The sequence below is a fragment of the Mycteria americana genome, chromosome 13 (assembly GCF_035582795.1).
Source record: "Mycteria americana isolate JAX WOST 10 ecotype Jacksonville Zoo and Gardens chromosome 13, USCA_MyAme_1.0, whole genome shotgun sequence".
NCBI classification, from domain to species: domain Eukaryota; kingdom Metazoa; phylum Chordata; class Aves; order Ciconiiformes; family Ciconiidae; genus Mycteria; species Mycteria americana.
The window spans coordinates 10,527,855-10,547,065 of record NC_134377.1 but is presented as its reverse complement, the minus strand read 5'-3'; the positions used below and the strand labels follow the sequence as shown (position 1 = coordinate 10,547,065).

The 19,211-nt window shown below is 55.7% G+C and overlaps 2 protein-coding genes across 2 annotated transcripts; one reads left to right on the top strand and one right to left on the bottom strand.

Annotated features, from left to right (window-relative positions):
* Positions 1 to 3,583: 3,583 nt before the first annotated feature.
* On the top strand, positions 3,584 to 9,839 carry CCDC63 (coiled-coil domain containing 63). The gene is made up of 11 exons (XM_075515857.1): positions 3,584 to 3,895; positions 4,012 to 4,175; positions 4,329 to 4,518; positions 5,635 to 5,754; positions 6,241 to 6,422; positions 6,966 to 7,147; positions 7,604 to 7,824; positions 8,300 to 8,374; positions 8,760 to 8,952; positions 9,336 to 9,533; positions 9,724 to 9,839. The coding sequence occupies exons 1-11, from the start codon at positions 3,584 to 3,586 to the stop codon at positions 9,837 to 9,839; spliced, it is 1,953 nt and encodes a 650-aa protein (XP_075371972.1).
* An 823-nt stretch (positions 9,840 to 10,662) lies between these two features.
* On the bottom strand, positions 10,663 to 15,250 carry MYL2 (myosin light chain 2). The gene is made up of 7 exons (XM_075516072.1): positions 15,137 to 15,250; positions 14,140 to 14,229; positions 13,365 to 13,440; positions 12,348 to 12,452; positions 11,020 to 11,095; positions 10,890 to 10,938; positions 10,663 to 10,761 (listed from the first exon to the last, which is right to left on the bottom strand). Exons 1-7 carry the CDS (start codon positions 15,248 to 15,250, stop codon positions 10,663 to 10,665), a joined length of 609 nt encoding a protein of 202 aa, XP_075372187.1.
* Positions 15,251 to 19,211: the final 3,961 nt, after the last annotated feature.

Genomic DNA, 19,211 nt, shown 5'->3' with positions numbered 1-19,211 from the left:
TTCTGTAAGGTTTTGCCGTCGGACTGCTGGCTGAGAAGACCTTTCCCCATCACCAGCTGCCTTAGCAGTTGTCAGCATCTTCCTGCTCCTCCCAGTGCTGCTGCTGGAGCTGACGGGAGTTTGATTATGATTTAATCCAGGCTTTTAGAGGAGGGGAAAAAGAAAGTTTTGACAGTTCCATATATAGTCCTCTGACTCACAGATTTCATGTGTCAAAAACCGAAGACGGGTTAAGTAGAATTAAGTTCTGGATTTGTTATAACTAGGCATTAAGTAACATGAATGTATTACATTTGCATGAAAATATGGGTCTGATTCTCTAGCTTACCCCAGAGATTTTCTTTGACGTCGATGGGACGCTCCCAGGTAGGTGAGCTCAGATCAGAGCCAGCCCGGCTCTGACCATCCCCTGCAGCCACCATTTAACTGGACCCGGTGAAACGGGGAAATCATTGCTGAAATCAGGAAGGATTTACGCTGCTTGCACAGATCAGAATTTGGCCCTTAAAATAGTACAAGTATTTTTAATTAGACCCCAAATCTGCAGCTGAAGGAATAATTTCTCCATGTCAATCAGTGCTAAATGTACTTATTAAATCAGGGAAGATGGGTTAAGAGGAAAATTGCATAGAAAGCCACTTTTCTTCTGTTTCTCCCAGAAGATGGAGATTTTTTGGATTCAGATGTTACAGACAATCTCATCCCGCTCTGATTACCATTCTGCTCAGCCACAGCTTAAAGGTCCATCCAGACAATGAAGTCACCCTCACTCAGAGCAAGTCTGACAGTTGAGCATTGTTTGGGTGAAAACAGTCCCCTTTAGTAAAATAAATGCTTCTGCAATGAGTGTGACAGACACAGACTCTACCAAATCATATCGCTCCTCAATAGTTTAATTTACTGACTTGTTCATTGCTAAACAATTGAGAATTGGTCCATGGAGAAGGAACACAAAACCGACAGACAATATGGGCTGTATTTTGAGGCTGGACTAGTCCAAGCCAATGGAAACCAGGCTTTTGAGCCACCCAGCGGCATTGTTTCTGGAAAAATAATGTCCACCCCTGCAGCTCTACCTTTATTCTGAACTGAAGGTTTGGCCCTATTTCTGCTGAGGGTGAAGAGAAGCAAACCAGAGAGAAGGGATCTGCAGTATGACACAGCCAGAGCCACCGAGACAGAGTGACAACCTCATTCCTGGAGAGGTTGTCGTTATTATCCCACAGAGCTGTCGATCATGCAGGAACAGCATGAAAAGCTCCAGGAGCTTCCCCCAGCCCTGGCGGGACCCTCAGGCTCTGGTGCCTTCCCAGCATCGCTCTGCCCTCGGTTGCGATTTTTCTTATCTAACGCCACATTCTGCTTTCTGCCATGAAAATCATTTCCAATTAAGTGCATCCGCAGAGCCTATCTGGCTGTGAATTAGCCTGGAACTTGATGGCTGGCTTGTTAGCTCATCAAAGTCTCCAGGATAATGGGGAGCCGCAGCCTCAAGAGCGATGCGCTGGTTGGGGATTTTGCTCATTGCCTTGAACTCGCTGCAGCCCTGCAAACTGGGACGCGAATGCCCTTTGCTCACCTTCAGCACTTCTCTGTTCTCCTTCATCCCAGAGCTGAGTAAGCAACACCAGGGCTACAAAACACAGCCCTGCTGCAGCCTCCAGCGCTGTCTTGTGCTTCTGCCCTCCAGGGATCTCGGCGTTTGCTGAGTCCCTGGGAAGGAGCCGGCCACGCGCTCCAGCTTATGGGGAAGGGATTATCATGGTTCTTGTGACTCAGCCCACGGCTCCCGTGTGCTTCCCTGCATGGAAAGGAGAGAAGCAGGCATGAATCCTCAATTTGTCCCCTGTATCGGCCGCCCAAACAGTCTCTGTCCCCAGGGACCTTCCCCAGGTTGGCAGTGCCAACCATTGCTGCTCTCCTGACAGCAGGCACCCCGAGGGTGTCTGGGTGCCGAGGGCAATGGCAGTGATGAGGTGATCGCTGCCTCGCCATGAGCAAAACAGATAGAAACCAGGTGGGAAGCCCAGGGAGCTGGCTGTGGGGTCGGCAAGGGAGGGGAGGGAACGGCAGCTCTGTGGCCCTGAAGCGCTGCTGGGGATGGCGAAGCTTTCCGGTTGGAGCGAAAGGCTTCAAAGTCCCAGGTTATGGGATGATTCAAACACTGCAAAGGGAAGTGAGAACCGGTAAAATGAGGGTTTCTGCTTGCTGTGGACACGCAGCCAGGGACACATCAGAGCATATGCTTCAGGGCTGGTTTGGGGGCATGGAAGCCCCTTCGGTCCATGTAGGGTGGGCTCCCAGCACTCTCCATGGGGAGGGTGGGGGTGCCCCGGCCACTCCCTCGCTCCATCCTCCTTGGTGACGGTCCCCATGGAGAACCCGTCCACACTCCGGTGTGGCGACGCTGTCGTGGCAACCAGGCCAGTGCCTGTTCCACAGAGCCTGGGGCAGTGCACCGACCGGGACCAGCTCCCTGCCGGGCTCTCGTCTCTCCTGCACTTCCCACGGGAAACAGGGGCTGTTCCGCGGGAATACCCGACTGCCGCTGCGGTCCCGTCCCTGGCTGGAGAGGAACCGCAGCAGCCTGCGGCGGGGTGAGCAGTGTCGGGGCGGACAGGGGAGTCCTGACAGTGGGGCTGGGGGGGACCAGCTTTGGGGGTGAGGGCTGTGGGGTCAGCCCCAGTACCCTCCCTGGCTGCAGCGGGACGGGGGCTGAATCCAGGCGATATCCCCTGCTCCGGCTCCTGGGGGTCTCTGCCTGCCGGCACGGGGGGGGGGGACCTGGCCTCGCCAGGATTTCTATGGAAACCCAGGTACCGAACAGGGTGGAATAGCTCAAACCATCTGTTCTTCCCCTACTTATAAACTCGATAAGAGGAGCGTGTTTCACGATGACATCACTACAAATGCTCTCCTTTTATTCATTGCGCAGCCATCTGTGATGGTTTCCTCATGTGCCAAACACGCGAGCGGGTGCTGAGGGACGGGCAGGGGGACACAACCACCCCCTTACCCGGGTTCTATTTCTCTCCTTGGAAAGCAGGCCCGGCTCCGCAGAGGCTTCCTTGTCCCCTTCCCGAGGCATCTGCAGAGCGACCGGCGGAGTTAGCTGGAAGAAATGAGGGGCTCAAAGGTAAAACCTGAAGCACAATCCAAAGCTGAACTTCTCCACAGGCACTGTGGAGGATCTGCCATGGGATCTCACCTGCAGAAATAAATGCTGCAGCGCGGTGAGACGCACAGGCGGTGGGGATCCAGGCTTTCTTTTGCTGGCAAGGTGTTGGGTTGTGGTGGGGCTGATTCTGCCTGCCCTCCTATGCTGGGGATGAGGCCGTGGCCTGAGATTTGGGTGTTGGGGGAGGCAGGGTTGGGGAATGTGGGTCAGCTGAGGACACAGGTAGTGGTAGATCTAACTTCCACAGCTTCAGTGCTTACCTGTTAGGCAGTTTCTCAGCTAGAAGTCACCTTTCCACAGCTGGGATGTGAGCACTCCTGCTCTGCTCCTGGGCAAAGTCAGCTGGGTTCATTCATGTCTCCAGCATGGGTGGGTTTGGTTCTGACTCACGTGGTCCTCGCAGTCATGCTGGGTGATAAAAGAGGTGACAGCCTGCCGTCACCTGCCCTCCCCGCTGCTGGCGGTCTGCACCCTGTCCTGGAATCGGGGTGCTGGCTGCGGCTCAGCCGCTGTGATCAACAGGCACTGATTTTGGTTGCTGTTAACACCTCCTTGCCCTTGGGGAGCGGTGGTAGCATGGGGGTGGGCTACTCAAGAACAAAGCACCCGGTGGCCTTTGCTCTGAAGTGGATCAGAAGCACTCATGGAGTTGGTTTGCGTGGCTCAGTGTTTCAGGTGGTAGTGAATATCTTAGGTAGCAGCGAAGAGCTGAAGGCGGTGACAAACAGCTGGAGGTGGTGATGCCATTAACCTGTTCCCCTGCGTCCAGCTCCGCTGTCTACCACTGCTGGTCGTGTTCGCTCAAGTGACCAAACTCTCCCTCTTTGTGGCAGCGGGGAGGGCCCTCTTTGAGGCAGAAGCTTTCAGACTTCCCTGTGAAGGAGAAAGAAAAGCTGGCTGAAGCCGAGATCAGGAGACTGCAGAAACAGTTTTGGATAGCAGCGGAGAAGAGGAAGTCTTATGGTGCCAACGTGAAGAAGCAAATGCAGGCTCAGCAGTGAGTGCAGTTTCGCTTGGCTGCGTTGTGCTTGGAAAGTTCCTCCATGCTGAGATCTGGGGACCCCGGTGCTGAGGTGGGGAGGGATAAGGACCTGCTCCGGTGTTGCAGGTGGGATGTGCTAAATGCCATTTGTCTTTCTGTTTTTTGCAGAAAAGAAATAGAGTCACTGACTCAAAAACACAAAGAGGTGTCATTAACGCTGAGCCAGATCACATCCCAAAGAAATGCAATACTGGATGACAGAAATTGTATGGAGCTCCAATGCCTTTTGCAGACCAAATATCAGTATGATTCTCTGATTAGAGACAGAAAAGCCCTGTTAGCTGACCTGGACAACCAGGTAAGAGCATCTGGACCATTCCCTGGCTGAGCATGGTAGAGCAGAGCAGAGTCACAGAGTGAGCCCTATGGCCAAAACTCCTCAAAGTAAAATGCATTTAATTCAGGCCTTGGAATATAATGCTGCCTCCTGGCAAAAGACACATGCCAATGACAAATGGATAAAGCCAGGCTCCCGTTCAAGTCAGCAGCACTGGCTAGAAAAGTAAGGTCTGACTCTCAGCCTTGTTGTCCTACCGGTCTCTGCAGCTCCTCTTTGATGGCACACACGTGCCGGGGGTCACGGAACATCCCTCTGCTTTTCCCTTGCCTTTTTTTTCTCCTGAAAAAGAGGCAAAAATGGAATATTTAGTTGTCATACCTGAGACATGGCAAATAGAGGAGCAGCAACATCTGAGGGATGTCCCGTCACTTCTGAGGACAGCCTGGTTGGATTTGGTCAACCTTGGGGTGGGAGGCCAAGGGAAACCCAGAGCTACAGAAGTGACAGGTCCCTGCAGCTTTCTGCTCTGAACAAGCCGCCCATGACAGAAGTCAGGGAACATGCTCGGGTAGTTTACAGTTGCTAGAGGTGCTGCAGAGCTTTCCACAGCAGGGTTAGCTTTCAATCAGGGATCTCTTGCCTGAGTCATACCTCTCCCACCTGCCCCCCACTTTGTTGTTCTCCAACTACTTCATTCTTCTTGTGGATTTATTTCCTCTGGCAGCTCCTCACTTCTGGCAAAAGTTTTCCTCCACTCATTCCCAGGGAGGACTGCACAGATCCCTGTCTGGCCAGCACAATACCACTACCAAAAAACCATCCTCATTGCCTCTTCCACTCTACACAGAGTGCTGCTGTGCCTTGTTCAACACCTGCTGAATTTCCCTCCAGAGGCAGCTGCATTTCCTTCGTGACACAAAAATAAACCCATTCCTAGTTACAGTTTATGTTTCTGCCGTGTGCAAGAGGGAATCCTTTGGGATTAAAGCTGCTTCTATAACTGTGAGCTCATTAATGACATGTTTGCTGTAGTTCAGGTCAACAGAGGGTATTTTCTTTGGCTAAGTGTCCTGACAAGAGTCCAGAACATAGGGGTGGAGATTATACTTTCTTTTTTTTTCTCCGTGTGTGCAGATACTAGAGCTGGAAAAAAAGATTGTGAGGCAAAACCAGATAGCAGGGAAGGTGAAGCAAGCGAACAGTAGCAAACGGCTGCAAAAGCAGATTGAGACGCTGGAGATGCGTCTGAACAACGTAAGCAAATATTTTGCAGACCTTTGGAGACCATGCGTGAGGCCACACTGGGGCCTATGTGCAAAACGCTTTTTGATCAGGACAAAGGGTAATGGCGCAAATGCATTTGGTTGACACAATGTGCATAAAGGACCTGGCTTGTTCGCCTGGCCTGATTGCCCAGAATATCTCAAAGGCTCCTTCAAGCTTGGTGACCCAAATGTAGCACTTGTGCCATGCCAAGAAGCCTGAAGGTCTGCACCTGTTTAGTGATAAAACTGAGCTGCCTGAAGCCACCTTGCGTTGGACAACGCCAGCTCCAGGTCTCTGCCATGATCGGCCTGGCCTACTGTTGCCTCCCCTGTCTTGGGGAGGAGGATAGTGCAGGGCCAACTTAAAATCGCTTGGGCTGTGTTTGTCAGCCTTGCCCTGGTCAAGGTCTTTCAGCAGAGACCTGAGTCCCCCAGTCCCGCACCAGCTTCAAACCTTTTGCTTCCCTCTCCCCAGGTCACTGTCCGTTTCGATACCATCCTGACCAGAAATAACAAGCTCCGAGAAGAGATTGAAAACCTGCGAATCCAGAAAGCCATTTTGGACAACTTCTACTTGAAGCTCCATAAGAAGCTGGATCAGCAGAGGAGAAGGATGAACACTGCCATTGAGCAATCTGCACAAGCCTGCGAGCAGCGGTACATCGCCTTGCAAACCTTCTGTGGTAAACTCGGCACCGATGGGCAATGCCAGTGATGAGTATCGATGTAAAGAGAGACCAACTGCAACTTCAGAGAGAGGATTCCCCGCTCTTGTCTAGAGCTGGGTGCTAAGGGTTGGGTGCCTGGTCAGTGCAGGGAGACTGGTACCTCCAAGATGATTTACTCCACCTATCCCAGACGTTTCTCGGGATAGGGTGAATTGCCCCATGGAGCAGTCTCTTTCCTTTGAGTCTCACCTGAGCCCACATGGCGGGATGGAGCAGACCTGGAGCAGAGGCCAGCCAGCTCCAGCCAAAGTGAGCCTGGCTGCCACGGTTGGGTGCCGTGTTTGAGTACAAAACCCCACCAAGAGCTATCTTAGCTTGCTGTTGGCCTTGGGCTAACACAGCTGCATCTGGATGAGGGCCAGGCAGCATGCATGGGGGCTTTGCTAGGTCAGGCACAGAGATGCATGGGAATGGCCAGGAATACAAATCCTTATACCTACGCATGGTGTAACCTGCTGCTCTCTGTGTGCAGGATGGAGGCTCTGGCAAGGATTTCAGCCATGAACGAAAGGCACAGCAAAGACACTGTCCAGTACAATGTTGAGCTGCAGGATCGGGAGCGTGTCCTTGACCAGGAGACCAAACTGAAAACCTTCATGCTCGCCAAATTTACAGATCGTTCTGAATTGGAGGAACAGGCCAAAAAGAAAAAAGGTATCAGATGAGAGAAAGCACGTGCAACTGGGACCGCTAACCAGGGGTCTGCAGGGTTGGCGGGGGGGCTGCTTATAGCACTGCACCCCGAGGCAGGACCTCTCACCTGCCTGCAGGCTCCTTCACCCACCCTTTGCCCAACAGAAGAAAAGGACGAACAGCGATAACCAAGTGAGGCCACCCAAAACCATGTGTCTTGGGGTGCCCTTGGGGGAGAGGGAGGGATAGGGAGGCAGGGAGCTGCCTTCCTGTGCAACCATGGCTCCTTTTATTCTCCCAGGGAGGGATCCCACTGTGTTTGCCCCATTCCCATGCGGACTGTGAGCTCCTTGCTTGATTTCTGAGTGAAATAAAGACACCTTCTGCCCCCCCTGCCCCGAGCACCTGCAGGGGAAGGCTCTGCAAAGGGCAGCCCATGGGGACACACACAGCCCAGGCTCTTCGTCTCTCCCTCAGCCTTGAAGGCAGCCCAGAGGGCCAAGCGGAGCCAAGGGGAGAGCTTTGAGAGCCAGGAGGTGGCTTACAAGCGCCTGCTGGAGCTGGCGGAGGATGGGGACATCGACCAGCTGGTGAATGGCTTCATCGAAAAGGAGGAGAAGAACTTCTCCTGCTTCAGCTACACCACCGAGCTGAACAATGAGATGGAGAAGATGCAGCAGAGGATCAAGGACCTCCAGGTCTGTTCCAGGCTCTTCATGTCTCCCCTTTCTCAGCTGGTGCTTTTGGGCTGGGGAGGGGTTTCCTCTCCCATGTGTCCAGCATCATTGCCCACACCAGAGCCCAGCTCACAGCCTGCCACACGGGTAGGATTAGGGGAATGCAAAGAGGTAGCCAAAAATATAACTCCAATAGACAGAACGCTGCGTTCTCAGAGCTAAAAGTGTCTCAATGCTGCCACCGTGTACCCAGCAAAAATATTGCAGTATCCAGGAGGGCCAAGAGCCGCCTTGGCCGTGCGTGGGGCTGGCAGCAGGGAGAAGCGCTGCCTGTTGTGGGGTCATCACCTGCCCTCCTGTCCTGGGAACAGCGGTCCCCAGAGGGGTCAAGTGGGGTGTCCCTGCTCCCAGGGTGGAGGGATGGTCCCCAGTCTCTGTTAGGCACCTCTGGTGGGCATTCAGCCAGTAGCCCCTCCACGTGCTTGTGTTTACACAGAACGAAATTACGGCCCTCATGACGGACCAGGAGTACGCAGAGAGCAGCAGCCTTCATGTCCTGCAGGAGCTGGAGGTATGGCAGCCCGGATTTCCCTCTGCAAGGGCAGCAGACCCCTGACGGTCCTGGCACGTGTCCTAGGGAGTCTGGTCCTGTCAACACTTCTCTGGCCAACAGCTGGAGAGGCATGGGCAGAAAAGGGCCCTGCATCAGCTTTGGCAGCCCTGTCTCCCCGTGCATGGTGAGAGGGTGACTGCAGGGCTCCTGCCAGCCCTGGTCCTCCCGTGCCTGGGGCCTCGTCTGTGGCATGGGGAGCTTGGGATCCCCTTCATAGGGCCTTTCCCCCGCAGGGATGGGAGCACCTGGGATGTCTCCAGTGTTCAGACTGGAACTGGCCGGTGCTGGGGTGCGGGGGAGAGCAGGGGGCTGGTGTGACACCTGGCAAAACCTTTGCTGATAGGAAAAACTAATGGAAACAACTGAGGAAGCCAACCAGTATGAAGACAGATGCAAAGAGACCAGCAAAGTCCTGGGCCAGCTCAAATCTGGCATGGAGGCCCTGTTCAAAGAAATCAACTGCGATGCTACGAAGATAATGAAGCAGCTCGGAGAAAACAGGCAGATCACAGATCAGAATCTGATGCAGTTTTTCGGTGGGTCGGGGCTGCCCATCTTCCCCCGCCACATGGCCTGCACCTTGTATGTCCACCACCCCCTTGCACTATGTTTTAATTTGAGCTGGTTTTTTCCCCCTGCCCCGTCATGCATGGGTGTCCCTAAAGTGAATTTGGGGTGCCAAATTCCCAGCAAATTCAGGAGCTAACCTGGCTGTAGAAACATCCCAGTGGACTCCCAAGCCCTCATCTTGGCTCTGGGTGCGGGACCCAGCCTTGGGCCCTCGCCCCTGGGGAGACAGGCTGCCTGACGGCACTGCCTCGGGGAAATCAATGGATCCCCTGCTCAGCAAACAGCCGGGGTGGATTTGGGCAGGGGCCCGGTGCAGGGGCCCTGCGGGACCGCACTCCCTCCCACCCAGGTCTGGTGGAGAAGAAGACCAATGAGCTCCTGCTGATGGAGTGCGTCCTGCGCTACACATCGGCTGATGACTCGCATCCGGCCCAGCCCTTCGCCAACCCGCTGCTGGGTGGCACCGGGCTGCTCCGGGTGATGGATCGGTCCCAGCTCTGCCCGCCGCCCCCCGCCCCAGACAGCAACACCGACGCCATCGACGCCTGTGAGTGTGTGAGGTGGGAGGGAGGGGCTGTGGCCATGCAGCCAGCCAATCCACAATTCCCCCCGGCTGCCCGGCCAATCCCCCGCTGTCAGCCATCCTCCCCAGCCAATCCCAACCGGCCTGCCCCACCCCACCGGGTATATAAGGCCCGTGGTGGTGTGCGTGACAGGGCGGCCATTTTCTTGGGCAGCGGAGGTGCCACTGGACCACGGCCAGCTGCGCCAGCTGATTCTCCAGACGCGGGAGAAGGAGCGGGGCAACGCCGCCGGCACGGGCAAGAAGGCGAGGAATGACGTCAAGGCCTGAGAGCCCGGTGGGAATGAGTTAAATAAACAGTTTCTCTTGAGCTCCCCCTCTGCTTTTTCACCCTGGCTGTTGTTCCAGCTCCCTTCCCCTCTGGAAGGAGCCCAACGCCTTCTGCAGGCTTCAAAAGCTCGCCGGGTGATATTTCGGCATGGCTTCGCCCACTGCTGACAGCAGCCGTGGCCGGGGGCGGGAACAGCTGCTCTCCAGCAGGGTGCCGTCCCCATTGCACAACCCAACGCGCCTTCCACAGCCAGGCATCGCATGGCTTCTAGGGAGGAGATGGGGACCACAGGCCTGGTCCTGCACCGTGCCTGCCCAAGGGGTCCGGGGAGGGCATGGAGGGATGCAGGGGGGATGAGTGTGCTTGCTGGGTGTTCCCTGCGAAGCTGGGAGAGGCAGGCAGCTCTCTGCTGCCTAAAGTAAAACCGAGCTCAGTGCGGGTCCTGGGCTGGTGGGACCAGATGGCTGCTAGCCGCTGCCCAGTGTGAAATGGGCTGTTTGGGGCTGGGAGCTGGGCCAGGCTGGGAAATGGTGGGGCAGAGGGACTCGAGGGCACACGAGGGTGATGTGCAGTGGGGCTGGCAGGCTGGGGGCAGCAGGGTCTGGGACGGGTCTGGGGGCTCCCGCTGGGCACAGACGCACTGCACAGACATACCACGCAAGCCCAAGCACCGCTCACAGCAGCGGCTGGATTTCCTCTCGCCAAAAGGCAGTTTAATGTGGATGCCATTCATGTGTTCCCCAGGGGGAGAGGCAAAGGGACCCCCTCGTGCGACCTAGAGAGAGGCGATCTTGCAGTGCCAGCCCCAGCGCTGAGCTTGGGCTAGTCCTTCTCTTCACCGTGCGTAATGACATGGACAAGGTTCTTGTAATCCAGGTTGCCAGACATGTCTGGAGGGAAGGCTGCGAACATCTGATCAATCTGCCAGGAAAGAGCCAGGGTGAAAAGGCAGCACAGAAGGGGTTTGTGGCTGGGGCTGGGAGGAGGGCTGGGGGTCTGTCGGGATGGAGGGCACAGAGGGCTGGCAGAGGGTGGGAAGGAGCTCATACCTCTTCCTGGGAAAACCTCTCACCCTGTGTCATCAGCATTTCTTTGATGCTGCAAACAAGAGAGCACAGTGAGCGCCAGGGGGGCCTTGGTAGGGACGCCCACCCTCCCCCCAGACACCCCTGCACTCACTAGGCAGATTTCAGGCCTTTCCCCTCTGGATCGAACACCTTGAACGCATTCAGGATCGTCTCCTCTGGGTCGGCACCTGCAGGTTACACGGCCATGGCTGTTGGAGGCGGCAGAGGAGGAAGCCAGCTGCAGCCTCCTGCTTCCCCCAGCCTTCGGGGGGAAGATGGGGGGCAGGCTGGGAAGTGGGGTCCCTGTGGGAACGCTGACCCCACAGCCCTCCCACGCCAGCCGGGGCCTCGAGCGTGGGTGGTGCCATGTAGAGGAGTAGATGTAGGGTGGTGGTGTGTCCACAAAGCAGGCTGTGTCGCCACCGCTCTGGCATCCGGCGTCTATCTAATCTTTTGGATGTATTTATAGAGCTCCAGGCACAGGCTCTCAGGGCCGTGCAGCCTCCTGGAGATCTGCGGGGAGGCTGCATGCCTTGGGGTTGCGTAAGTGATACAAGATGCAGCTGGACGGGGCCGTTGGGTCAAAGTCACACTGTAGCCAGTGCCCTTGCCAGGGTGGCCATCAGTGGCACCATTGGTGTCAGCAGGCTCAGAGGCGCTGCAAGATCTCCTGTCCCCTCTTTCTATGGGGACAGCAGCATCACAGCCTGTTGGGGTTTTTTTAATGGCTGGGGAAACTGAGGCATGGAAAACTGCTCATAGCCCCTAACGGGTTGGGGAGACACAGGATGAGATCCAGGTCTCTCAATGGGCAGCCCCAGACCTGCCTTTGGGACTGTTGCTATTGCAAGTCAGTATGAACTTTGGAGCACAGGGTCTTCCCTGGGGACAGTTGCTCAGGGTACCTGACGCTGAGTTTGTCCTATCTGCAGTGTCTCGGAATGGGGAGGAAGGGAGAGCGCCCAGGTCCAGGATCTGGGGAATGAGGACTGGAGCTGTTGGGCAGAGGGGTTGTTGCCAGTGGTGATCCCACCAAAGCCTCTGTCTTTGGGGGGATCCCTGTCCTGCCACTGGGAAAAGATGGCACTAAGGGATGCGGGAGGCATGGGTGGGGGCAATCATATCACAGGTATCCCATGGTCGTCCCCAGGTATCACCTCTTCGCTGTAGTGTGTGAGGCGTCTTGGCTCTGACCCACTTCCCAGGCTCTGCACGCTGCAGTATGGCAGTCGGTGCCACCTGCCTTTCCTTTAGCAGCTCCCATCTGAGGCCTCCAAGGAGCCTCTGACGGGTCTCACCCGGAAGGGTGACGGAGGCCCCGGGAGTTGGGTGGCTTCCTCAAGTGGGACAGGATATGGGTGGTAGTGTGGCTGCCCACCAAGCCCCCCCCACCCCCCCCCACCCACCCCCCCCCCCCGAGCTCCCCGGGTGCCCTCTCACCCTTGAGTTTCTCCCCAAACATGGTGAGGAACACGGTGAAGTTGATTGGGCCAGGCGCCTCCTTTATCATCTCATCGATCTCCTCGTTTTTCACATTCAGGCGCCCTAGGGGAGAGCAGCATTGGGTGAATCGCATGTCCCTGTTCGGCTGCAAATGCATGCAGACCTCCGGGCTCCGCTCTATGTGCCGGGGACTAAAGGACATACCATGGGAGCCTTGCCCTGGAGGTTTTTCCCCCACCCAAGGGAAGCGGCACAGCCCTGGGGAGCCACCTCCAACAAGGAATGGCAGTAGCAGAAGTGAGGAAGGGAGAATCATGTGCTGGCAGAGGTTGGGTGGGCTGAACATGTCCAGCTCTGGTTTCTCAGGCTGCAGGATCGCAGAAGAGAGGGCTGCAAAGGACTGAGCTGTGCTGCTTCCTTCCCTTGCCACACTGCCCCATGGATCAGCCTGCTTCAGCCCTCCTCGAAAGATATTTTGGGTCAAAACCACCAGTGCTGTGGTTCCCCCTGGCCCCTGGTGTCAGAAGTGAACAGGACTGAATCCCTATGTCCTTTTACCTGAGGTTGGGTTGTCTTTGGGACTCCCTGGACCCATTGCTAGCTCGTGCTGGCCTCCATGATGAGAGAGCCAAGCTCACAACTTCACAGCTTCCCACAAATCCCGTAAATCCCCCTAATGCCTGTACACCCAGGGAGGCCGTGGGATGGGCACAGCCAGGTGCTTCTTAGGACGCGAGAAGGCAGGGAGCATTTGGCTGGGTAATCCAGTAGCTGGCTCTTCTCTAGTACCTACGGGATTAAACACCCGCTGCTGCGGGAGCTGCTCTGAGTCGCCCCGCGTGGGATCTCACCGGCTAACGGAAGTGGTTTAGGATCAGGAGGTTTTCAGCAAAAGAGGAGATCCAGTTAACTGCTGGGGCTTGGTTAAATGGGGGCTCACAGCTGGTTTCTCACTTAATAGGTCTAACGTTGTCAAAGCTGTTGGGGAGGGGAGGGTCCTAAAAGGCGGCTCACCGAGCGCAGCAAACGTGTCTCTCAGATCTGCCTTGTCGATGAAGCCGTCCCGGTTCTGATCCATGATGGTGAATGCCTGGAAGCACAGGAAGAGGACGGGGAGCACAGGGAGAGCTGTCGGCCTTTGCGAAGGCTTTAGTACCCTCCTCCTCCTCCTCCCATGGAGCTGGATGGGAACAGAGGGCTTCAAGCCGGGAACAGGATGGGGCTCTGGGGGTCCTCACCCAGCGAGGGAGCAACAACCATCACCCTAATCCAGCAGCGATCCTGGCCCCTGCACCCTTGGGCGATGTGGGGTGATGGCTTCCTACGGCAGCCCAAACCCTAATGCCTTACAGACCCTCTCCTTGGCCAAAGCCCTCTCGCCCCGAGATGAGACCAGCTGGGGCAGACAGCCTGAGCCATCAGCTCCCCCAACTGGGACCAGTTAGCCCTGTAACTGGGATCTACACAGGACTGTTTGCCAGCTGTGCAGGGGGTAAGTCGTGAAGAGCTCCTGGCGCGGCAGGTGGGAGCTGGCTGGGAGGATTTGCTCCTGCTCTCCTGGATGCTGCCGGCTCCTCTGCGGGGTGCGGGCTCCTGCAGAGCTTTGAGACGATGCCTTATCTAACAATGTCACCGAGTTGTTATTTGCACTTTTAAAATAAAACGACTCAAAACCGGGCATGCTGCCTCTTGTTGCAAGCCAGCTGTCACCGAACTGAAAGCGCTGAGGAAAGAGCTGAAGGTCACATTGTATCAAGGACCCTCCGTCATTTCTACCAAACCCACCCACCTCTTTGAATTCCTGGATCTGGGCCTGCTCGAACATGGAGAAGACGTTGGAATTAGCACCTTCAGTCCTCTTCTTGGCTTTCTTGGGTGCCTGCAGGGGTTCAAGTACGTATCACTAACTCACTGGCTTTTTATGATGTGGAATAAAAGCATGAAACTACCCTATTCTTAGTCTTGAGTCCTTCACAGTAGCTGTGGGCTGCTGCTGCCACTGCACTTGGGTGCTTGGTGGTTTCCCCGTGCATTGCTCGGCAGCTCTGGCCACGTGTGACCCGCCGAGATACTGAGGGGCATTAAGATTCCTGTTTAAATTACAGCTCCGTCTTTGCTTTCCTGATGAATTTAGCCAAATAGGTCCGAGGAAAGATGAGTTGGGAAACAGCTTCCCCACCAAAGGCTACGGGAGGTAAAAGGATCAGCACTGGGGTGAGATCTCCCCAGGTGGAAACCTGGGTTTGGGGGCACGCTGCTGAGATTGCACGCAAGGACTGTAGTCGTTAGGTGCTTCCTTACCCTGCTGTGCCTCTCGCTAAGAACAAAGCACTCATTAAAACGTTTGCTTATTAAAAAAATCTGTCTCCTCCTTCACTGAGGCTTGAAACAACCAGAAATGTCTTGATGTGTCTTTTAAACAGGAGCGGAGGACAGAGCCACTCGCAGTCCCACCCTGCCCATTGTCCCTTGTTTCAGGAGGGTTTTGGGGGACACAATTGCCCATCCTCTGGCTGCATGGTGGAAGGGAAAGCAGAAAGATGGCATTTGGACCCTGAAGAGGTCTACCCCAGTTGGAAAGCTCTGCTAGCGTGGGAGACACCTCTCTGTTCCCCGCAGGATGCTGCCGAAGCAGCCAGAAGCTCACCCCCTTTCCAGGGCAGGAGGGACCATTGGCCGTCAGATCCCTGTCGCCTCCATCGCTCCCTGCCCATTAAAGCTATCCTGGTGAAAAAGCTAATGGATTTTGCCTCTTCCTGCTGGAGCTTCGGGCTCTCGGTACTCACCATGGCTTCACACAGCTGCCGATGTTGCTGCGAGAGGCGTCTCGGAGGCAGTCCCTCGCTTCCCCTGGGCTGAAACAATAAATACATCCCACTCTGGGTTAAAAATAACCCCATGCCCACTTTTGGCTGTAATAGGTAAGTTAGCCACCCCCAACCCTGTTGTCTCTGACTTTCTCTGTCCCTCTCTCTCTAATCTGGAATAGCAGCTTGTTGTTGTCAGCGGCTGACGTGACATGTGAGCCAGAGAGGGTTTCAAGGTTAATGAAGTGCCAGGCGGCCCCGCAGCTCCCACAGTGGAGATGCTGACCCAGGGCAGCGACTGCACAGGAGCAATCCCACCTGCGTTTGTCACTCGGGCTGGGGCCGGGCTTTTCCCCTCCACTGGGGCCTGCAAGGAGGACTTGGCCCAGGGGGACCCCCGGCTACAGTCCCCCAAGCCTTGGCAGATGGATGTTTTGCCTTGGTCCTGCCAGGCATCTTTGGGAACCTTGATGCCCCATCGCAGCGTTGGCATGGCAAAGCTGGGTGCTGCTCGGCTGCCGGAGGCGGAGGAGCCCCACTGTCCCGGCTGCAACGGGGTCCCATCTCTTGTGATGCTCAGAGAGCAGAAGCAGCTGTCTCGCCACCCTGTCTCTGGCCAAAGGGGACCGTCCCTGCCGCAGTGCCAGCTCAGATGCAGCGCCCATCCAAGAGCACCGGGATGAGGCCGGAGGCAGATGCTGAGCTCCTGCAAAGCCGGGCAGGCACGCAGGGCTCCTCTCTCATGTGTCACCCCCCACCGAGGCACCTGTCACCCCCTTAAGCCAAACAGTTGCTTGCCCTGGTCCCGGCGAGACGCACACAATTAACTCTCCCCATCCCGGGCTCTGGCAGCCGGTGCGGGGCCACGTCCTGCAGCACCCGGAGCACCGGCACTCGCACCGCCCAGCTGCCGCAGCTCACCGGCACGGCATGGCCGCCCTGGCCAGAGGCTGCATTTCTGCAGCGAGGACCACTGAACCCGCGGGCAGGCAGGCAGCAATCCTGCAAAACCTCTGCCAGGGTCCGCTGCCCTCGCAGAGCAGAATTACTGGCTATCGGGACCGCGCCATTTGGTGGTTCTGTTTTGTCTTCAGTATTTTTAGTCTGTTAATTTTATCTCCCCTCCCTCTCACCTTGCTCTGGTGGCATGGGTGTGCTGGGGTGGGAATAGTGCTGGCAGCCCAGCGATGCCTGTCAGCTGCCAGCATGGCCCCCCGAGCTCTGCCGTGCATGGCATGGCCCTGACCCGGTGGCTGGGGCACGGGAGGCTGCTAGCCTCGTTGCCCACACTGCTGCCCGGCATCGTGCCTGGCATCATCCCCTCCACATACTGAGGTGGCTGGTGGGTGAGCGGGGAGGGCTGGGACAGGGCTGGGAACAAAAGGTAGTGTGAAATGGGATCCCCATAGCTCTGGGCTCTGCCCAGACACTGCCCTCATTCCCCCAGACGACACAAATACCGTGTTTAATCCCTGGCACTTGCCGCTCAGGTGCACCTCGATGCCTGGCTGCCATGGCCGAGCCAGCCAGGATGGCATTATGAGGAGGATTCAAGTAGGCAGCAGGTAAATGCATAGGGAAAAGTGCCCAGAGAGGAGAAAACTCCTGATCCAGGAATGATTGCCTCTTCTAGATGAAGCTGCAGCTGAGGGAAGGGATTTCAGATTGGGTTTTGGGGTCTGTCTGAGCAAAAGGGCAGGTGAGAGAGCCGAGGGGCAGAGCTGGGGTAAGGACCAGCCCTGGACACGCGGGCACAGCTGGGGATGAACGGGATCAATCTCGGTGTGGACGCTCCCTCCTCCTGCCCAGTTCAGCTGGATTCAATGGCCAGCCGAGCCCAATTACCTTAATTTGTGGCATTAAGAAAAAATCCATAAGCATCAGGGAAGTGATGTGTAGCGGTTTAACGGGACCACTCGGCCGTGGAGCCGCCGGCACTGCCTGGGTGCAGCCCATCCACGGCTCTGCGTCTGTGCTGTGGCATGGCTGGTGGCATGGGAGGCCGCCCTGGAGCCATGGAGATTTCCTAGAATATTTTTTTTGGGGGGGAAAGCACCATTTCTGCCTGCCCAGCCTGGAAGAGATCACACTTCGGTCTCTCCCTGGTGTTGCCCATGTTGTGGCTGGGAGTGAGATGATGGCTGGGGGCTTCAAGGGGCCGGCTGCGCCGAGTGTGGCACAGAAATCCTGGCCAGGGATGGGGTGCAGATGGCTGCCTGTGTTTCTGCCGTAATTTGTAAGACAGTGCATCTGCTCCGCTGCTCACTTCTCACTGTCAGACATAATCCTCTGTGCTGCACAGGCCGGATCCTGCCCCCCGGGTGAGGACCCTGGTCCAGCCTGGGGATGGAGGCAGCTCCAAGCACATCTTCTCCTTCTCTTGCTGTGCATATTGGGGGACTTACCGGCATCCAGGAAAAAATGAGTGCATTAAATATATACGTATGTATATATATGACTATAGAGCTCTGTAGTGAACAAAAGAGCTGTTGGGAAGTGGCTGCAGCCTGTGAATGGATGTCAGGGAATAACACACGTATCTGTGCCATGGCAAAATCAAGCATCGTCCCTTCTTATCTGCAAAAGAGCCTGTGTTTTACATGAAAAAGCCTTTCTAATTAATCGGACAGCCCCTCTTGAGCTCGATAAAAAATGGAGTCAAAAGGATTTGATTAACCCCCGCTCTTTTCAAGGCACGTGCTCTGCCTGAGCAAGACGCGTGCCTGCGCCCGAGCCAAGTCCTGCCCGCGGCCGATAACAGGCTCCCTTCGTCCCCGGGAGCCCGGCAGCATCGTGCCCACAGGTAGCCCCAAGTCTGGACATTGATGGAGCCGGTTTGGGGGTGTCCAGGCCCCAGGGCTGGCTGAGCGCAGCCTTGTTGGCGTGCTGGGGTGCTCCAGAGCCAGCCCGTGCAGCCGCTCGCTCCATGCCGTGCGGTTCCCTTATGAATATCTTTTGCTCCAACCGGTATTTTTTTCTGCGATCAGATACATTTGACTAAACTAATACATATGTATACACGCCGGTACATTCCCATTCAAACCAATGTAAATTACCTTTGACCAATACATTTTCCTGGGAAATCAATGCATTTTAACACTGGATAATATTTATGAAATTGAATTTTTTATTGAAGCTAATGCAATTCTCTTCTATTTTATGCATTTTTATTAAACTAATGCATTTTAAATTAAACTGTTGTATATTAACTACAATGGCTGTTGGTACTTACAGTAAAATAATATATGTTTGCTGAAATCAATACATATTCCAAACCTCGGAATTTCCAGTTAACAAGGCTATATCAAGTATAACAAATGCATGTAGCTACTTAATTTGATGCTTATATACACTGGCTGGTATATTTGTTTATTGGTAATGATTATTTTTAAAGGGAGAAAGCTTATTAAAGGTAGAAAGATGGATTTCTGTGCAGCTCAGAGCTGCAGTTTGAAGCCAGTGGTGTGGCCACCCCGTGCCCACTGCTCACACCAAGGGGGGCCGTGAGGGTGGCCCGCATGTCCCAGTGCTGGCTGGTGGCTGAAGCCCATCTCCTCTGCCACAGATGGCCTCTGCGCCCTTGGCCACATCCCGGCACCTCGGTTCCCACTGCATGGGGGTTTGGAGGCATCCTGCCCTTTCCTTGGGCTCGCCCTTGCTCATCACGCTCCCCCCACTGCCCCTTTCTGCTGGCAGCATCTTCAGGAGCTTTTGGAGGGCTTTATCCTCCCCTTGGTGTTCAGAAGTTTCAGTGTTTAACAGCTTATTCCAGACAGACTTAATTTAGCAGCTTTGCCTGATTCAGGTCCATTTTCACTCAGAAGAATGTGCCACCGCAGTAATGGCCAGGAGCATTTGCCCAGCTCAGGGGTCTGGGGAAGAGCTGCCACCCACAAAACAGAGCCAGGGGCTGGCTGGCCTGAGGACGGGGCAGGTGATGGGGACGAGGACGGACGATACCCCCATCCCCAAGCTGCTGGCCTGTCCCAGGGATGTCCCCTGCACTGTGCACAGGATGTGGCCCCAGGAGGAGGCGGCCGTCCTGGCCTCCCGA